Source organism: Myiozetetes cayanensis, unplaced genomic scaffold, assembly GCF_022539395.1.
Source record: "Myiozetetes cayanensis isolate MyiCay16 unplaced genomic scaffold, myiCay2020 scf14, whole genome shotgun sequence".
Taxonomy (NCBI): domain Eukaryota; kingdom Metazoa; phylum Chordata; class Aves; order Passeriformes; family Tyrannidae; genus Myiozetetes; species Myiozetetes cayanensis.
Genome location: NW_026087048.1, coordinates 1604668 through 1621131, shown reverse-complemented (window position 1 = coordinate 1621131; position 16464 = coordinate 1604668). Strand labels below are relative to the sequence as shown.

The window sequence follows — 16464 nt, the reverse complement described above, 5'->3', positions numbered from 1 at the left end:
TTTTGCACTTCCTGATCCTTTCACATTATTATTCTCCTTTTTTTTTTTTTTTTTTTAGCTCCCAGTAAACAGGACATTTGGAATTTTTCCTTACTGTGCTAAAGACTGACCTCCACATCTGGGAATAAACAATAACTGTGCAACCTCCTACTATTCTTAACTATTTCCAAATCAAACTGTGGCTGGCAATAAATAAGTGACTGAGACCCTTCAGCATCCCATTTCTTCAGTATCAGTCATCACTTTTCCAGAAAAGCCCCTCAGAAAATTCATCTGTAGTAGTTCTATCATTTATGTCTCAGTGGGTTTTGCTGGAGGACTGTTCCAATGTCCAAATGCAAAGAACTGAAATTTTTAGGAAGTGAAATGGCTTGGCTTTGGATTAATAGATGTTTATGAGTGCTCTCACAATGACTAAGTTCAGGTTCTTATCCAGTGAATGAAAGTACACTTGTAATTTAAAATCAAATGTGTTTGTTCCTGACTAGACTGTTAATGCTTCCTTCCCCATTTAAAGGCAATATATTCATTAAAATGAGCACATTTTTATTTAGCCAATTTTCTTACATAGTTAGTGGCTCTTTCATCTTCACAGCACATCACTTAAGCAGAAAGCTGTGATTCTCAGAAATACTGGCAAATGAAGCCCTCATGAAACATCAAGTGAGATTCTAGTTGTGATAGAATTAGCTGCTTTTTGAAGATTTCTTGACTGGGGATAAAATACAGCAATGTCATTTATACTGCAAATCTGAGCTGGTATGAGATGGATGTGATCAATACTGATAGGACAGACTAAGCCTCCTGGCTGAGAGATTTCATGCAGAAATGCAGATTCTAATTAATAAATCTCTTAGATGCAGATAAGGTGCAGCACTCCCTTGAAAATCACCTGGCATAGTCCAATTGTCCATGGAGTTATCCATGGATACAGCATTATTTCTTACCATGTGGTATCTACACTGTGCTGTCCTTGTTTTTAATAAGCACATGAAATGTTTTTAATAATCACATGAAAGCTATAAAAAGCTTTGGGTCCAGGCTTTTCACAAAGAACAGTCAGGGGGAATTCTTTATGGTTTTGTTTTTGGTGGTTTGTTTTGTTTTTGGTTTTGTTTGTTTGTTTTGTTTTGTTTGTTTTGTTTTGTTTTTTTTAAATGTAGATTTCTTTGAAAAATTGTTCATAGTAGCCAGAGAGAATAATTTTATGCAAGGGTGAAGGATAATGGGAAAGGTTGCACATTTATTTATTTATTTAGAAACAGATGTGGCATTTTTATAGGGGGAAAATGTAATCATTGTGTCAGGATTTAGACAACATATCTGGCTTAAAATTACCCTGAGAAACGAAATTGGGGTTTCTGCAGATGATTGAGGTTATTTTTATGAAGAAGACAGGCTGCCATTTGCACATCACTTAGTTCTTACATATTTGTGCATGGCAAGTCTTTGATGTTTGATTGTTAAATCAGAGAGGGGACACACGGTGCAGCAGTGTCAGAGCTTTCTGCAGATGTCAGTTCTCCTCCACTGGGAGCTGAGGCTCTCCAGCTGTCAGCAGGGAAAAGGGAAAGCAGATTGCTGTGTGTTGGCATTTCTTGTGTCTGTCAGACATCTTAATATATCTTAATCTCTTGGTTCTACTTGCTGCTAATATAACTGTGTTGCAAAAACTTCTAAGAATTATCTTAATTGTTACTTAGCAGTTTTCTAAGTAGTAGCAGTTATTTTAACTATTCTGCTGTTCTAGTCATGGAATGTGGGAGTTTATTTGAGTATTTGACATAATCGTTTAAACTCCTTTTGGTTTTGCTTATTTTCTGCAACTGCATTCAGCACTGAAATCTCCTGTGTGTTACTTAGAAACAAGCTTAAAAACAGTGAAAAATGAAGTTACTCTAAAATTTCTAAATCAAAAGGTAAATAAGATTAAATCCTGTATCAAATGCTATTATTTCTGCAAATACTAAACTTTGCTTTAGAAAAGGCAAAATCGTGTATACTGATCTCTTCCATCTGCCTGGTCCAAAACCATGTGCCTTAAATATATAGTTACCTCCAAGATTGTAGCAATCAAACATTGCAGGAAGGGAAATCCTCAATAGCTGGAAATAATAAAACATGTAATCAGTCAGTAAGGAACTGGCTGCTCAGAGAGGCTGTGGCACAACCACCTTTTGGAGGCTTTCAGAAGTTGTCCAAACATGGCTCTTGGCAACCTGATGGACTCATCCCAAAGTCCTCTCCTCTCTAGACTTTGTGATGAGAGTTGATGCAACATTACCTGGCTGAATTCCCCCCTTCTGCTCAGTGAGGCACGGTGGGGAAAACTTGCCATCTGTTCACTTGCCAACAGTCAGATGGCTGGAGAGTTTCTAATATTAAAGCAGTCAGACAGGAGAAGAAAGCTTGGCTACTGAGCCACCAGTCCCTGTCCCCACCCCAGCCTGCCATCAGAGCTGCTGGGACTGGGATTTATTTGTGCATCAAGATGGTGTAACAGGCAACACTAACCAAGGATTTGCTGTTGCAGTCTGTCACTCTGTTCATACAACTGAAGCTCTAACTGATACTTCCAGTGCAGATTTCCTGTCTTGTTTTTAGGTGTCAGTTTTTGGTAGAGGTTTCTCCCAAGAGATGTGATCAAATCTTACCACATAAACAGCAAACCCACCGTGTTATAGTGTTGTACCTGTTTTCTATTTAGTAAATTAGAATCCACCAAATCCTCTTATTTAACCAAGAGCTACAATAATATATGAGGAGCCTCTATACATCAACCAGAACAAGTTTTTGGTGACTTTCAGCTGAGTAAAACTAATGATTCTATTCAAATTTATCAAACCAGTCATGTCTATTCAATGGTGGTATTTAATAAAAATGAGTAGAATGCAGGGGTTTTCCCCAGGCAGAATGAACATTATCTGTGTATTCAATTACAGGTAAGCAAATATCAATATTTCTGTTTGTCCTGTATCTCCTGGATACAGAACTCCTACATCATGTAACTGTGTGTGAGGGGTTTTTGGGGTGGTTTCCCTCCCCCCTCCCCATTTTGGACTGTTTACTTTTTCATTGAGAACACACAAGGAATGGTATCTGCCAACAGACAGAGCATTAATGTCATTTTTAAGGAGCAAGGAAGGCTCAGGCAGACTAACAAAGGATTATCTGGTAACAGGTGCAAAAATATTTATCTTTGTTTTCAAGTAATATCTATTTAAACTGCCACATTCACAGGTTTTTCATTCTTAATTCCATTCCATTTTCCTTCTGCTTTCTGAAATCTATGTAGGATTTACTGAAGCAGGGTATCTGCCACAAATGTGGCTTGCTGGGGTTCTTTCCCAGGTCAAACCCCACTACTTCAGGAGCAATTTTTGATCCCCTGTGTTTGCTAGGTGTCACGGTTTTGCTTGTTCTTAGGAACTGAGCAGGAATTTTTCCGTTCCTTCTGCCCACATGTGAAGGGGATGTTGAATGGGCAGACTGACTTTGGCTTAGGCAGTTGAGTAACACAAAAGTGGCTGGTAAAACCTCATTCCAACTTGACGGCCCTTAGGATCTTGTCTGTGGGGAGGAGTAAGGAGCTCTTTTTTACTTTTTTTTTTTTTTTTTTTTTCTCTGCTGAAGCTGGAACAAGGTAGGGTAGCAGGAGCTCGGAGGTGGCTGTGCTCTCGGCCTGGCTGCCAGCTGGGAATTTTGCTGGAACTTTCATCGGTGAGGAACTGTTGGGGAGGCCTCTCCTCCTCAGTTTTTGGTTTGTTTTTTTTTTTTTTTTTTTTTTTAATTTGGCAGCAGTTCTTGTGCACATCACAGGAGAGGGGAAGCTATAGCACACGACTCAGCCAGCAGCACAGAGTGAGTTCCCATGGGGAAGGAGCTTTTCCCCTCTCTCCCCGTTGCCGGTGAGGGGGAGGCAGGACCTCCATTTTCTGCTTCCCCAGCACACCCGGGGGGGGGGGTCCCCAAATGGCGACCACCAGCGAGCCAACAGCGCCCCCTGCTGGCTGGCACAGGCGCTGCAGGCCCTGCACCTCCATGACCCAACGGCGCCCTCCGCGGGCTGTGCTTAGAACTGCACCAAAGGGCACAAACTGAACTCGTTACCTTTTTATTTATTTGTTTGTTTTGAAGGGGATTATTTTGGGGTAGAGGGTTGTTGTTTGGTTGTTTTACTTGTGTTCTTTCGTTGTTTCTGCCAATACGCTTTTATTTATCTTTTAACAAAGGGCTGTTATTCTTCCTTTTTCCACATTTTTTTCTCAATCGGAGCATCTTAATTTTGGATTTACAATTGCTTAGAGGGAGGAGTTTGGGTCTTCCTCGTAACTCATCCTCAGGAAAACACTTCTGTCTCATTTAAACTGAGACACTAGGAAAGCATAGACTCATTTAGGTTGGAAAGGACCTTTAGGGTCATGGAGTCCAACCTTTCACCCTGCCCAGGCCACCACTAAACCATGTCCCTAAAAGCCACATCTTCAGGTCTTTCGAGTGCCTCCAGGAATGGGGACTCCACCACTGCCCTGGGCAGCCTCTTCCAATGCTTGATAACCCTTTGGTGAAGAAATTTTTCCTAATATCAAACCTAACACTCCCCTGGCACAACTTGAGGCCATTTCCTCAAATTTTAATACAATTTTGAAAATTCACAGAGCTCTTTAAGTTCTTCAGGTAAACACTTTAGTCCACTGCTTGGACGGAACTCTGTGGTTTATCACATCCAGTGTAACAAGCCCAAAATGCACTTGACACATCATTATTTGGGTGAGGGTGATCTCCTGTGTGTGACCACTATAAAGTCAAAAGAGATCCTTGCAAAGCTCTGGGAATTTACCTCGAGGGAGTTTGCAATCCTGAAACACAGGCAGTAACAGAACCACAGGAACAGTCGCTGAGGGACCTGTTCTTTGTCAGCTTACTCTTTTTCCTTCAAGTATTTGTGGTTCTGTAACATCCTCTTGCACCAAGCTCCACAGTATATCTGTACACCATTTAAAGCAGTATTTATCTCACCCTGATCATATTCACGTGGTCCTGATATATTTTCAACCTTTGAGGTTGAATCCTATTGCTAATATCGATTTCCTTTCTCTGGAACACAGTTTTAGATAGAATGTGCCATTTTGAGCTACAAAGTGCTGTGCCTAGGAGTTCAGAATGACTTTACAGAACCAGTTCCATATTAGTTCCCTAAGATTTAAAACCTTGTTTTAGGGCTGACCTGCAAGTTCATGACACAGAGTAGCTCTTACCTGTTTTGTCTGCAGTGCTACTCTCTCTTAAAAAATCTGGGGTTTGCGATTTTTTCCTCGTGTTCCCTTCCTCTCTGAGTTTCCGTGTCACTTGAACTGCTTGATTAACAGTCTTAATAGCTCAATTACTAGTTTTAAAAGAAGAAATAGGTGTTTTTTAGGAGTCGTAATGACAAGCCAGGTCCCGTCAATCCCAGGCGATCAGAGAGTTCACCCTGGGGCGGCATCGGCCCCGCACAGGTGGTACCTGAGGGGGCCTGTGGGGCTGAGGGGGCCCGGCTACAGCCGGGGGCTGCCGAGGAGCCGGGGACAGGACGGTGCCCGCGGGTGAGGGGCCGGGAGCAGGGGCAGGGCGGTGTGGGTGCCACAGGACGGTGCCCGCGGGTGAGGGTCCGGGAGCAGGGGCAGGGCGGTGTGGGTGCCACAGGAGGGTGCCCGCGGGTGAGGGGCCGAGAGCGGTGCCGGGGACACGGCCGGGCTGGAGCCGCGGCCGCTCCTCCCTCACGCTTCGCTGCGCGAGCCGCGGCTGTGGCGGCGCGCGCGCCGCGCCGCGAGGGGGCGCCTCTCGCTCCCGCCCGACCCCGCCGCGGCGCCGGAGCGGCCCTGCCCGCCCCGCTGCCCCAGCCCGGCGCGGGGCCGCGGCTCCCTCCGTGCCCGGCACCGGCACCGCCGCCGCTCCGGCCCCCACGCCTCGCCAGCCCGGCAGGCTCCGGGCCGCGCCCCGCCCCGTCACCTGACTGCCGGAGGCGCGCCGCGCTGGGTCACGCCGCGCTCAGCGCCCCCTCCCCGCGCTGCGCTGCGCTCCCCTCCTGCCGGCTGAGGGGCCGCCTCCGCCATGGTGCTGGAGTCGGTGGTGGCGGATCTGCTGAACCGCTTCCTGGGTGACTATGTGGAGAACCTGAACAAGTCCCAGCTCAAGCTGGGTATATGGGGCGGTAAGTAGCCCCTTCCCGCCGCGCCGTTCTTGTGGGGCCGCCGCTGTCGCCAGGAGCGGGGAGCGCGTCTTGCTGTCGTGGTTCCTCCGTGAGGGGTTCGCGGGCCGCGGCGCCGCTGTCCGCTCCGAGGGGCGGGCGGTGGGTTTGCGGCCCCCTGTGAGGAGAGGGCGAGGTGCGGGGTCGCGGCCTGCGGGGAGGGGCGGGCGGTGTTTGGGTCCGTGTTCCCCCGTGAGGGGTGGGAGGTGCGTGTCTTCCCGTGAGGGGCAGTCGGTCCGTGGTCCCCCGTGAGAGGCGGGCGGTGTAGTGTTCCCCCTAGAGGGGCGGTCGGTGCGTGTTTCCTCGTGAAGGGCTCGGTCCGTGTTCCCCCATGAGGGGCGGGCGGTGCGTGGTTCCTCCGTGAAGGGCTCGGTCCGTGTTCCCCCGTGAGGGGCGATCGGTGTGTTGTCCCCTCGTGAAGAGCTCAGTCCGTGTTCCCCCGTGAGGGGCGGTGGGTCCGTGTTCCCCCGTGAGGGGCGGGCGGTGGGTCCGTGTTCCCCCTGAGGGGCGGGCGGTGTGTTGTTTCCCCGTGAAGGGCTCGGTCCGTGTTCCCCCGTGAGGGGCGGGCGGTGGGTCCGTGTTCCCCCGTGAAGGGCTCGGTCCGTGTTCCCCCGTGAGGGGCGATCGGTGTGTTGTTCCCCCTGAGGGGCGGGCGGTGGGTCCGTGTTCTCCCGTGAGGGTCGGTCTGTGCCCGCAGACGGCCCGTTCCCCCGTGAAGGGCCGGTGGTCGCTGTGAGCCCGCGGACTCTGCCCCCTCCCTCGGTCGGGCTGCGGGGCGCTCGGCCGCGGAGCTCTGGGGGAGGAAACCTTGCACAGCGATAACCCCTCCACGTCTTTCCTCCTCTCTCCCGCCGTGCTGGCTGGGAGCACGAGGGTGCTGCTGGGGCTGTGGGCGCTCCGCTCCGTGCCCGGGGTGTCGGTGCAGCCCCTGGGGCACTCGGGGGGCCGCGGCTCCCGCCCGCTCGTCTGTGGTGTAAATAAATAAGGCGTGCGAAGCCGCCGGGACAGCGGCTGTGCGAGCCACTGTATCAAACATTTCAGCTCGCTACTCTGTAGCCATGTAAAAACCAGCCGAAGTGCTGCCTGGAGGAGCTGGCTCGGCTTCGGTGCTTCCCGTGGGCGAGCGATGAGACTTTTCTCGTGACCTTATTTGTGCTCTTACCATGTATTGCAAGTATTTTAACATTTGTGCAATATTAATACCTATATTTAAAATGGATTATAGCTCTAAGGAATCTGGCATTAAAGCACTAATAGGTATATTGCATGTGCTCTCCACGGGTATAATTCTGTGCCACTGTTTCCTATGGAAATCCAATTACGTTTGCTACGTCAGAAAAAGTTAATGTGTTTGTGTAAACAGGCATGTGTTTTTGTGGCTTTCTGATTCATGTTTTTTTTTGTTATGTGAAATCATGAAAAACAAGATACAATTTTCCAAGTCTACCTACATCGATAGAACTGTAACGATCATTCACAATTATGTGAATAGTAAGAAAAACTCTCTTATTGTGGGTGTATTTAGTAGAGTGGAAACATGCAGACATCTAAGTTGGGGATATTTTTGTCTATTATCAGTGTTTAATGACTGGTACAAATCACACACTTACTGTGCTATTCTCTAACTGCAATAAGCTATTCAGATTTTATTTATGTATACTTGGGAGGGTCGTAGTTGTGTTCCTTGTTCCAATTTAGGCATTGCTTTAAGCCCCATGTTCTATTTTTATCTCTATTTTTTCTAAACAGGTAATGTGGCACTTGACAATTTACAGATCAAGGAGAATGCATTAGTAAGTAATAACTTTAAAATTGTTTTTATGGGTCTAAAGACTAAGTTGTAGGATAAAATATCACCTGCTATAGCATGACAAAAGCATACACAGTGTCCTTTTTTACTGGTTATTGGGAGTAAGTTCTTGGTTCACTGCTTCTAATTTTTCTCATGTTACTGGAACAGAGAAGAACAGAAGCTGTGGCTGAAAAACAAGAAGTAGCTTTCATTAAGTACACATGTTGTTGTCTGGTAAAACAAATGACTTAGCTGATTTTCATGTTCTTTAATTGAGCTAATGAACACCTGCATTGCTGAGAGAATTTCCCTCCAATACTTACTGTGCTTCAAGCTTCACTAAAGAGAGCTGTTACTCTTCTGTGCATTGAAAACACACTGGATCTTTGTATGACCTAATCATTGCTTTCCCTTCACTGTTCTGAAGTTTCACTTTTACTTGCCCATTTCATCCATTCCTGATAACTTTGTGTTACTTTAGAAAACTCTTGCTACAAATGTCTTCATAAGGTGGTAGATATAAAAAGGAAGGAAGTGTTGGCTGCTTTGTACACCCAATCCTTCTTCTGGGGATTGATTAAGATTCCAGCAGTTCTGAGTTAGAAAAATGCAAAGTCACTTGTGTGTCTGACCAGAGCTGAGAGTGTGCCAAGAGAAATTCAGGAACTTAAAACAAGGGATGTTTCCGGTGGCTTTACATTTGCAGTGTGTTGGATTTCTATGCAAAAGTAATTAAAAGAAAGCCAGTATTTTACACCATTTTTAGAAAAGTAGGCTACACCTTCTTGAAAAAGAAGGGATTAAAGGAATGTGATATGCTCCAACTTTTTCTTTTTTCCCCCTAATTTGCATGTCTGCTGCTGTCTGGGTTTTGTTTTCCTTTTAAGATTTTCCACCAGAAAAGAAGTAGCTTTCCATTTCTGTACGTAGACACAATCTTATCTTTAAAATATATGAATCTGTTTAATACTTTATTTTTTTTTTTATTTACAGAGTGAACTGGATGTACCCTTTAGAGTAAAAGTTGGTCAGATAGGTAAGTTTTAGTTCTAATGCAAGTACTGAAATGAAAATTTTAATACAGGCTTTAGGGTCAGTCCTGCCCCTGAATTTCTTTGATGAGGCTTTCTGAGGTGTAGTTGTGCTCGCTCTTGAAACTACCCCAGAATTCAGTGTGACTGCCCTGGGTGTTATCTGGCAAGCCCTGTTTGTGTAACTTTACAGGTTGGTATGAAAAACACGTCTGAGAGGTTCTTCCTGGACTCAGGAATGATCAAGGGAGCTGTTTAGTATAGACATGGCATGTGTGGCTTTTTAAAGGAGTGGTTATATATATGTAATAGATATATATGTGAGGGTTATATATATGTACACACACAACATGTATTGTATATATATGAGGAATTTAAGATTTAAGATTCCTGAACCTGACAGATATGCCAAAGGTTTAGCATCTCTTAGTTAGATGGTTTTTCAAAGAATTCCTTTCCTTGGTAGTCAGCATTGCTTTTTCACATGAAACAATTGTTGGAGATGTAGATATGTTGCATTTTTTCTTCTACTTCCCTGGGAAAATCACGTTCATCCCAGTGAATTGAACTCTAGTCATGATCTCAGGTTTTGATATGAAATATTCTGACTCAAACTGCAACTTTTTGCTCAAAACTGTGGTTTATGTTTCCTCTGCATGTGTTTTATCCCTTCAAGGCCTTTATAAAATGTCCAGGCCTCCATGTTTTCTCCTTACCTTCCAAGGTGTTCAGGACATTGGGATATTGGGCTGATCCTCTTCAGTGCCTGAGGGGTTGTTTGGACTAAGCACGGTGGATTTTGGTTTTGATGTGATTTTATCCGCTTTGTTTAGATAAACTTACTCTGAAGATTCCTTGGAAGAATCTCTATGGAGAGGCAGTCGTTGCAACTCTAGAAGGCTTGTATCTTCTGATAGTCCCTGGAGCAAGTATGTGCACTCTTCTACAACAGCTAAATAATGGGAAAGGGATCTCTCAGGGTACCATGTAAATGGGTATAGAATAGCAAGTAGCTCCTGTAAGCTGCCACTTCTACATTCCCCTCAGGGAAGTTTCTAGGCAAATATTGGCAAGTGAGCAGACAAGGGTGGGAGAAAACAGCACCTGTTGCTTTTATGGAGATCCTTGATTGTATCCATTCCAAGTTCAATTCAACAGCCAAGTTTCCTCTAAAATGTGTTTATCCTGAATCCAGTTTTCTGGCGTGGTTTAGAGCTTTGGCTGTTGCATGATGTAGTTTATCTGCTGCTAACTGGCAACAGTTGAAAGTAGTAATTCCATTAGTATTGTTTTTAGGGAGAGGGAAGAGGGTCAGAGAACTTGATTAGTTTTCTCTGAAATCAGAACCTCTGGTATGTTTGAGAAAACTTGCAAGTTTATACAGCGTCAAATATATGTGTAGTAGAACTTACAAACCTGAGCTATATTGCTACTTAGGGGCCTTAAGGATCTGAATTTCCACAGATAAATTCTCCTGTGAAGTCATGGTGAATTGTTGGTATGATCCTGTTGTGTCTTACTGTGTAAAAAATGACAGTTTTGGAGGCTGGGAGCAGCATTCAGCAACAAAAGCTGGAACAGGCTTTGTCTCAAACAAGGTGTTTAGCAGTGTAATGTTGTATGTGGTGTGTGTTGTTTGATAATGCATTTATATGACTTGAGGATTAGGGTTAAAGCTCTCCCGACTTGACTTACAGGTGTTAAATATGATGCAGAGAAGGAAGAAAAATACTTGCAGGATAATAAACAAAAGGAACTGGCAAGAATTGAAGAAGCCTTGCAGAAAGCAGCAGAAAAAGGTACCGAGTTAATGATGCAAATCTGCAGTGGAATTTGAGGACTTAGGCTGTGCTATGAAAGAAAAGTCCTGATTTGTGATTGGCATCATAAGTTTTGTTTTTTCAAGTGTCTGGCTAATCTTACTGCAGTGCTTTGAAAAGCCTGTTTCCTCTAAAGCTTGAAGCAGTGTTATTTGTTTGTGTAACATTTATTTATCCAGTCAGCCTCTATGGGAAATGGGAATTTGATAATCTGCTATGTCTTTTTTATCCCTTTTCCTTCTGTTTTTTTTTTCCCCCTTAAAGCTCTAAGGGAACAGAACCAACAATAGAAACTGTATTGCATGAGGCTGATGTTGTTATCTTGCTTTAGATCTTCAATAATAGAATGTTTCCTTGTGTGTTTTAGAGGTGCATGGGATAGGCTGTTCTTTGCTGGAAGGAATCTTTAGGGGAATGGTCAGGCTCATAAGGTTTTACTGCAGTAGTGCTTTCATTTCAGTTTCTGCTTTCCTTTTGGGATGAACTCAGTTTGGACTGGTTTGGGAATTGAGACTCTTGAGCAGGAAATAATTCATGACACAAGAAAACAATTGAGCATGAACACAGGAAAATTAAAATTCAGCTCTAGGTCATAAAAAATGTTCAGGGTTCAATTATAGGTTAAAATAATTGATATTTAAGTTTAGTTAACCTGATTTATGGTGGTGCTGTTTGTTTGACTTGCTTTGCTGTTGTTTGCTTGTATTGTTGTAACATAGACTGTTAATAAAATGATGGTATAAATTAGGCTTGTTTGGACAGAAACCAAGCTCAGAACCAATGACAGGTATGGAGGACATTTGGAGGAAGAAGTTCTCTCTAAAGTTTTTGTCTGAAGTGAGACCTGTTTGTTGGCTGGTGCAATGGTTCTTAAGATGCATTTCTAGGATACCTGTAACAGTGCAAGTCTTGGAAAAGTTACTGAAATGAGATGATACTTCAAACACTTGGGAAAAAATAGTTTGGTTGTAGTCTCTTTGCTTGTTTAATTTTCCAGTTATAGGAGAGTCTGCTGCCTTTTTCCTCCTTTGCTAGTTTGAGATGTGCATTTGCAGTTCCTTCAGACAGCAATCTGACAATCTGTTTGCAGTGAAGAAAGCAGCTTTGCTCTATTTCTTGTCTTTATTATGCCAGAAATGGTTTGAGAGCTGAGACAACTCCAGTGAATGAATTTTGCAGCCATTCTTTCCTCCTGGGGCAAAGGAATGTTGGTGGAGGTTTAACCTCAGTGATGTAGCACTTGAGAAGCAGCAGTGCTTCAGCCAAACTTCTTGGCACCAGAAGCAATGGATGAAGGGATAATATACCGAGATGAATTTAACCCAGTGGGCACTGCTTGAGAAATTCCAGTTCTGGAACTGTGAGTCTGTGCACCTGTGGGTTTGTGAGGCTTTTGAGAAAAAATCAGCCTCAGTAGCTCAACTTACATAAAGAACAAGAATCAGATTTAGTCATGTTTTAGTTTTAAACTTTCAGCCTTGGGAAGGAAAAGCTGGAGGAACATTTAAATTGGATTACTTTGAACTCCAGTTTGAGATGTTCTGTTATTGTGTGATCATGTTTCAGTGGTATCTGTTTGTGTTCTGGTGTTGTACTGGAATATTGGACTCAGGAGGGCTTGTGTAGACCTTGCTTGAGCAGGTCCTTTGCTTGATAGAGAAACCTACTGTACCATATAAACCATAAAACTGCCCTCCTGAACCATAGAATTCTACGAAATTCAGCTCTCTGTAGGCTTTTAAGAGCACACAATAGCTGCTGAAAATCTAGGAAATACATGGAACAGAAAGTTGTCAGGATTCATCAATTCTCAGCTGTATTTTCTTTTCTGCTTAGTACTCAGTTTATAGTAACGTGTTTAGAATCTTGATTCAGTGCTTGGATTTAAGAGTCTATGTATAAATAGTTCTGGGGATATTTTGACATGCTATTCAAATATTGTGCAAAATGGTCATGCCACTATGGGGGCAGCACGGTGAGATGGGGAAGTGGAAACTGCTGACACATTTGATGGAATTATTTTCTTTTTTAAGAAAAAAATCCCTGTCTGTATCAAACCTCATTTGGAGACCACAGCTTTTGACGATTACACATCTTTTGCTGGTTACAAGAAAAAATGAAAATTGCATGATTTTCCTGTGTAATCTTGGACAGCAGATGTTCTGAGGTGGCTTTGGCTGTCACAGACTGTAATGGAAATACTAAGGTGTCAGAAAGGTTTTGTGAACTGAACATTCTTTTAAACCAAATGCCCTTTTTGTTATTTGCTGCCATGTGGACCAAGGCACTCACTCAGGAGAGTCCCTGTATGGGTTGGAGAGTCTGGTTTACAAGGACACCAAGCCTGGTGGGTATGCATGGTTAGTTACCTTTTGAACCCCCCTCCAAAGCAGCCAAATGGAGCAGAGAGAAAGCAATACTTGTTTGTAAACATCCACATATTGGTGGTTCTAGAAAGAAGGTTCTAATGAATGTGGATTCTGCCTGGTCCTCTTTTAGTAGAGGAGCTGTTCAAGATGCTTAAAAGACCACTTAAGAGATTTCCATCAGTCAGCTGATGGAGCTCAAGAATGCTGATGATATTCTGCTGTAGTTTTACAAGACTATCTTTAGCTGTTTGTAAAGTAGAGAGTAATTACCCTGACCTAAAGTGTCGGGGGCTTAAGATAAAGGAAGTTCAGGCTGTCCTGAAACCATGGCCAGACAAACTGAGTGACAGCAGGTTGAAGGCATTGCCATGCTCTCCCCTGGTTCTATTTACTTGCATTGCTCTCAAGGAAACAGCTTCCACTGAAATTCAGAGGAACTGTGCTTGTGTTGTACCTGCTGTATTTTTAATTCCTCTAACCAAATTTTCAGGAATTTCCACTTAGCCAAAGTTACTTACTGGGCTTTTATCTTAGCACAGGTTTAGAATAAGCTTAAAAACACACATTCAGTTTGCCTTAGTTTTGTCATACATGGCAGTGAGAGGAGCTGCCCTCCTAAAATACCGTTTATAGGGCATGACTTGTAATGTGAAAAGGAACCGTCCAAAAGAAAACATTTTTATTTGCCATAGTTTTTACTTCTTATTATTTGTAGAGTGATCACCTTACCTGCAAGACAGGGTGAAATCTTAGCAGGCAATTTCTTCTCCTTTGTTTGAACAGGCCTGCAAATGTCATGAGTTGTTCCCACAGTAGGTACAGTTACACTTGTTTCCTTCTGTTTTATTGGGATACACCCTCTGGTGCTGCAGCCTCCTAGAGATAAGCACAGGCAGCACTGCTGCCAGTTCCTTTCCCCCAGAGAGGGGGAAGAAACAGTCAGCTCACCAAACTGGTTTGCTTTAGAACTGGGGAAAAGCACGAGCATTATTTCATTATTGAAAGCTGTGATAGTGTGGGTCATCATTTGTGTGCAAAAAAAGGGAATTTAACTTCATGTAAAGCTTTTAGTCATGGTTTCTGTCTGCCTGTTTTGCCGTTACTGGAATTGTTCTTTCAGGTTACCTTCATACCACACTGTTGCTTAGCATGAGAATCATATTGAAAAGTTCTCTTTGGGTTTCCACATAGGTTTCAAATATCTCAGCTTGAGAGTTCTGCCCTTGTATGGTAGGAGCTTCTTGTAGATTTATATCTGATGCTGTAAGAAGTAGCTGATGACTTCCTTAAGAGATCGGAAATGCTTAAAGCTTTTAATGAGCCCTTGCTAAGACTTTATGCTGTAAGACAAGCTAAACTTTCTTCCTTGTTTGCTTATGCTTTCTTGCATTTCTGCTTTACTAACTTGGCTTTTATCCTTTTCCCAAAAAATTGCTTGCTCTGGCAAAGGACGTAAGCGTAAAAGGTACAAAAAGCATTTTAAGAGACCCTTTAAAGGTCATGACCACTCAAAAGGTGGGTAAAAAAGCATTTTAAGCTTTTAACTTTAAGACTTCTTTCTTTCTGCTTTCTGTTTGGATTAGTTTCTCATAGTCTTGGCTATTCATGCAGTGATACCTTTTTTTCTGCTGTTTGAAAGAGAGGATGTAAATTGGAGAGAGCTCATTTTTTGCTGTTTATCCATTCTCTGGATCCAGTGAGACTGAAGAGAGTCCTTGATTCTCTCTTCTGGGGTAGTTATGCCTTTTTTTTTTTTTTTTTTTAATTAGGATTGTTTTGATATCTGCTAATAGAGAGTGGGAGTTGTGAAAAAATAATTAACGTGAGGAAATGTGAGTTGCATGTAAAAATGATACAATGTTTTGGTTTCTTCTGAGTTCCTGGCTAGTTATTTTTCAGTTGAAATCAAACACTCAAACTGTGTTGTATCACATTCAATAGTGGTCTTGTTTTTAAATGGATTTCTTGAGCCTCTCTTAAAGCTTTAAAAGAAATTATCCCTCATTATAGCAAGATGTCTAAAATCAGATTCCTGTGGTGTGCAGAGTGCATTGCATGTTAAAAAAGGTACTTGGATAGCCAGGACTGTTTCTTCAGCTTGAACCATCTGTGGCATTTCCAACTGCGATGTCCAAGCTTGGCAGGCTCATTAGTGGCACCCCTGGAGCAGCCCCTTTGAAGGAGGGCACTGCAGTGGAGCCTGGCAGGACAGCTGCAGGACAGGCTGCTCGTCCAGCCGTGCTACAGCTGAGGTGTTCAGACACCCAGCCTGCCAGAACACTTTTGGTCATGTCACTATGGTGAAATGAGGAGGGATTTTAAATATTACTCCTTGTTTTGGCACATGTACCTGTGTCCCTGGTGGGATGCTGGGCTGCTGTGGATGCAGTTCCTGCTGCCCTGCCTGGTGCAGCAGAAATTCCAGTGTCCTGTGGGCCATAGCAAAGTCTGACATGGACCTCACTGACATGGCCACAGTGTAAGTCCAGTGAAGAAGAAATGGAATATTTCAGAGTAACTGTTGGGTTTCATTTATGATGTCCCAGCTTTTTTAATTTTCTCTGGCAATGTTGTATGAAAGGCTTTAAGGGACTGGTCTCTTCTTGTTGCAAGTCCCATCCTCATCTGGTTATTCAAAGGTATTTTGTGCTAAATTACACTGTCTTACCTTTTTGCTTGTTGAAACCCCCAGTTAATCAGTGAGGGACTTGAAAGAGAAAACCTTTTACTTTGGAAGGAGTGGGGAGAAATGTATTAATCCAGAACTTGCTGTAAGCTAAACTGTTTTGACTGATACTTAAATGTCTATTTTCCTATGGTTGTGTTGGACATAGGCAGCTGACAACACATCTTGAGATGATGGATGTGCAGAAAAGGAAAAAAATGCAAATATGTAATCTGAGTGAAAAATGTTAAATTAGAGGAAACATTATATTTACATTGGTGTAGTTGTTGGCGTGGTTACATTCAGGATGCAATTGCTACACTGAATGCTGCCTTTTTAAAAATTCTGTTTCTAGACAAACCAAAGGAGGAGAAGAAGGATACTTTCTTAGAAAAGCTTGCAACTCAAGTCATAAAAAATGTGCAAGTCAAAATCACGGGCATTCATGTTAAATATGAAGATGATGTAAGTAACTGGGACATATTCCCTTCATCCCCCCTGATTGCCTATTCCATTAGAGAGAAACTGTTCTCTGCCACCTTAGAGAAGTTGCAGTGG

The 16464-nt window shown here is 43.4% G+C and overlaps 1 protein-coding gene across 10 annotated transcripts in view; it reads left to right on the top strand.

The window, feature by feature from the left end:
- The first annotated feature begins 6045 nt into the window (after nucleotides 1–6045).
- Nucleotides 6046–16464, top strand: part of VPS13C (vacuolar protein sorting 13 homolog C) — a 76299-nt gene continuing 65880 nt past the window's right edge. For 9 of the 10 annotated variants that reach the window (XR_007628119.1, XR_007628117.1, XR_007628116.1 and 6 more), the window contains exons 1-8: nucleotides 6046–6193; nucleotides 7979–8022; nucleotides 9015–9057; nucleotides 9886–9981; nucleotides 10750–10851; nucleotides 13157–13219; nucleotides 14691–14756; nucleotides 16262–16371. Coding sequence is in view for 4 of the 10 variants with exons in the window: in XM_050309138.1 (XP_050165095.1) it covers nucleotides 6094–6193; nucleotides 7979–8022; nucleotides 9015–9057; nucleotides 9886–9981; nucleotides 10750–10851; nucleotides 13157–13219; nucleotides 14691–14756; nucleotides 16262–16371 (624 nt within the window). In the remaining 6 variants the exon portion in view is untranslated. The remainder of the gene's footprint in view (nucleotides 6194–7978; nucleotides 8023–9014; nucleotides 9058–9885; nucleotides 9982–10749; nucleotides 10852–13156; nucleotides 13220–14690; nucleotides 14757–16261; nucleotides 16372–16464) is intronic. The other variant, XM_050309139.1, reaches the window with a different exon arrangement.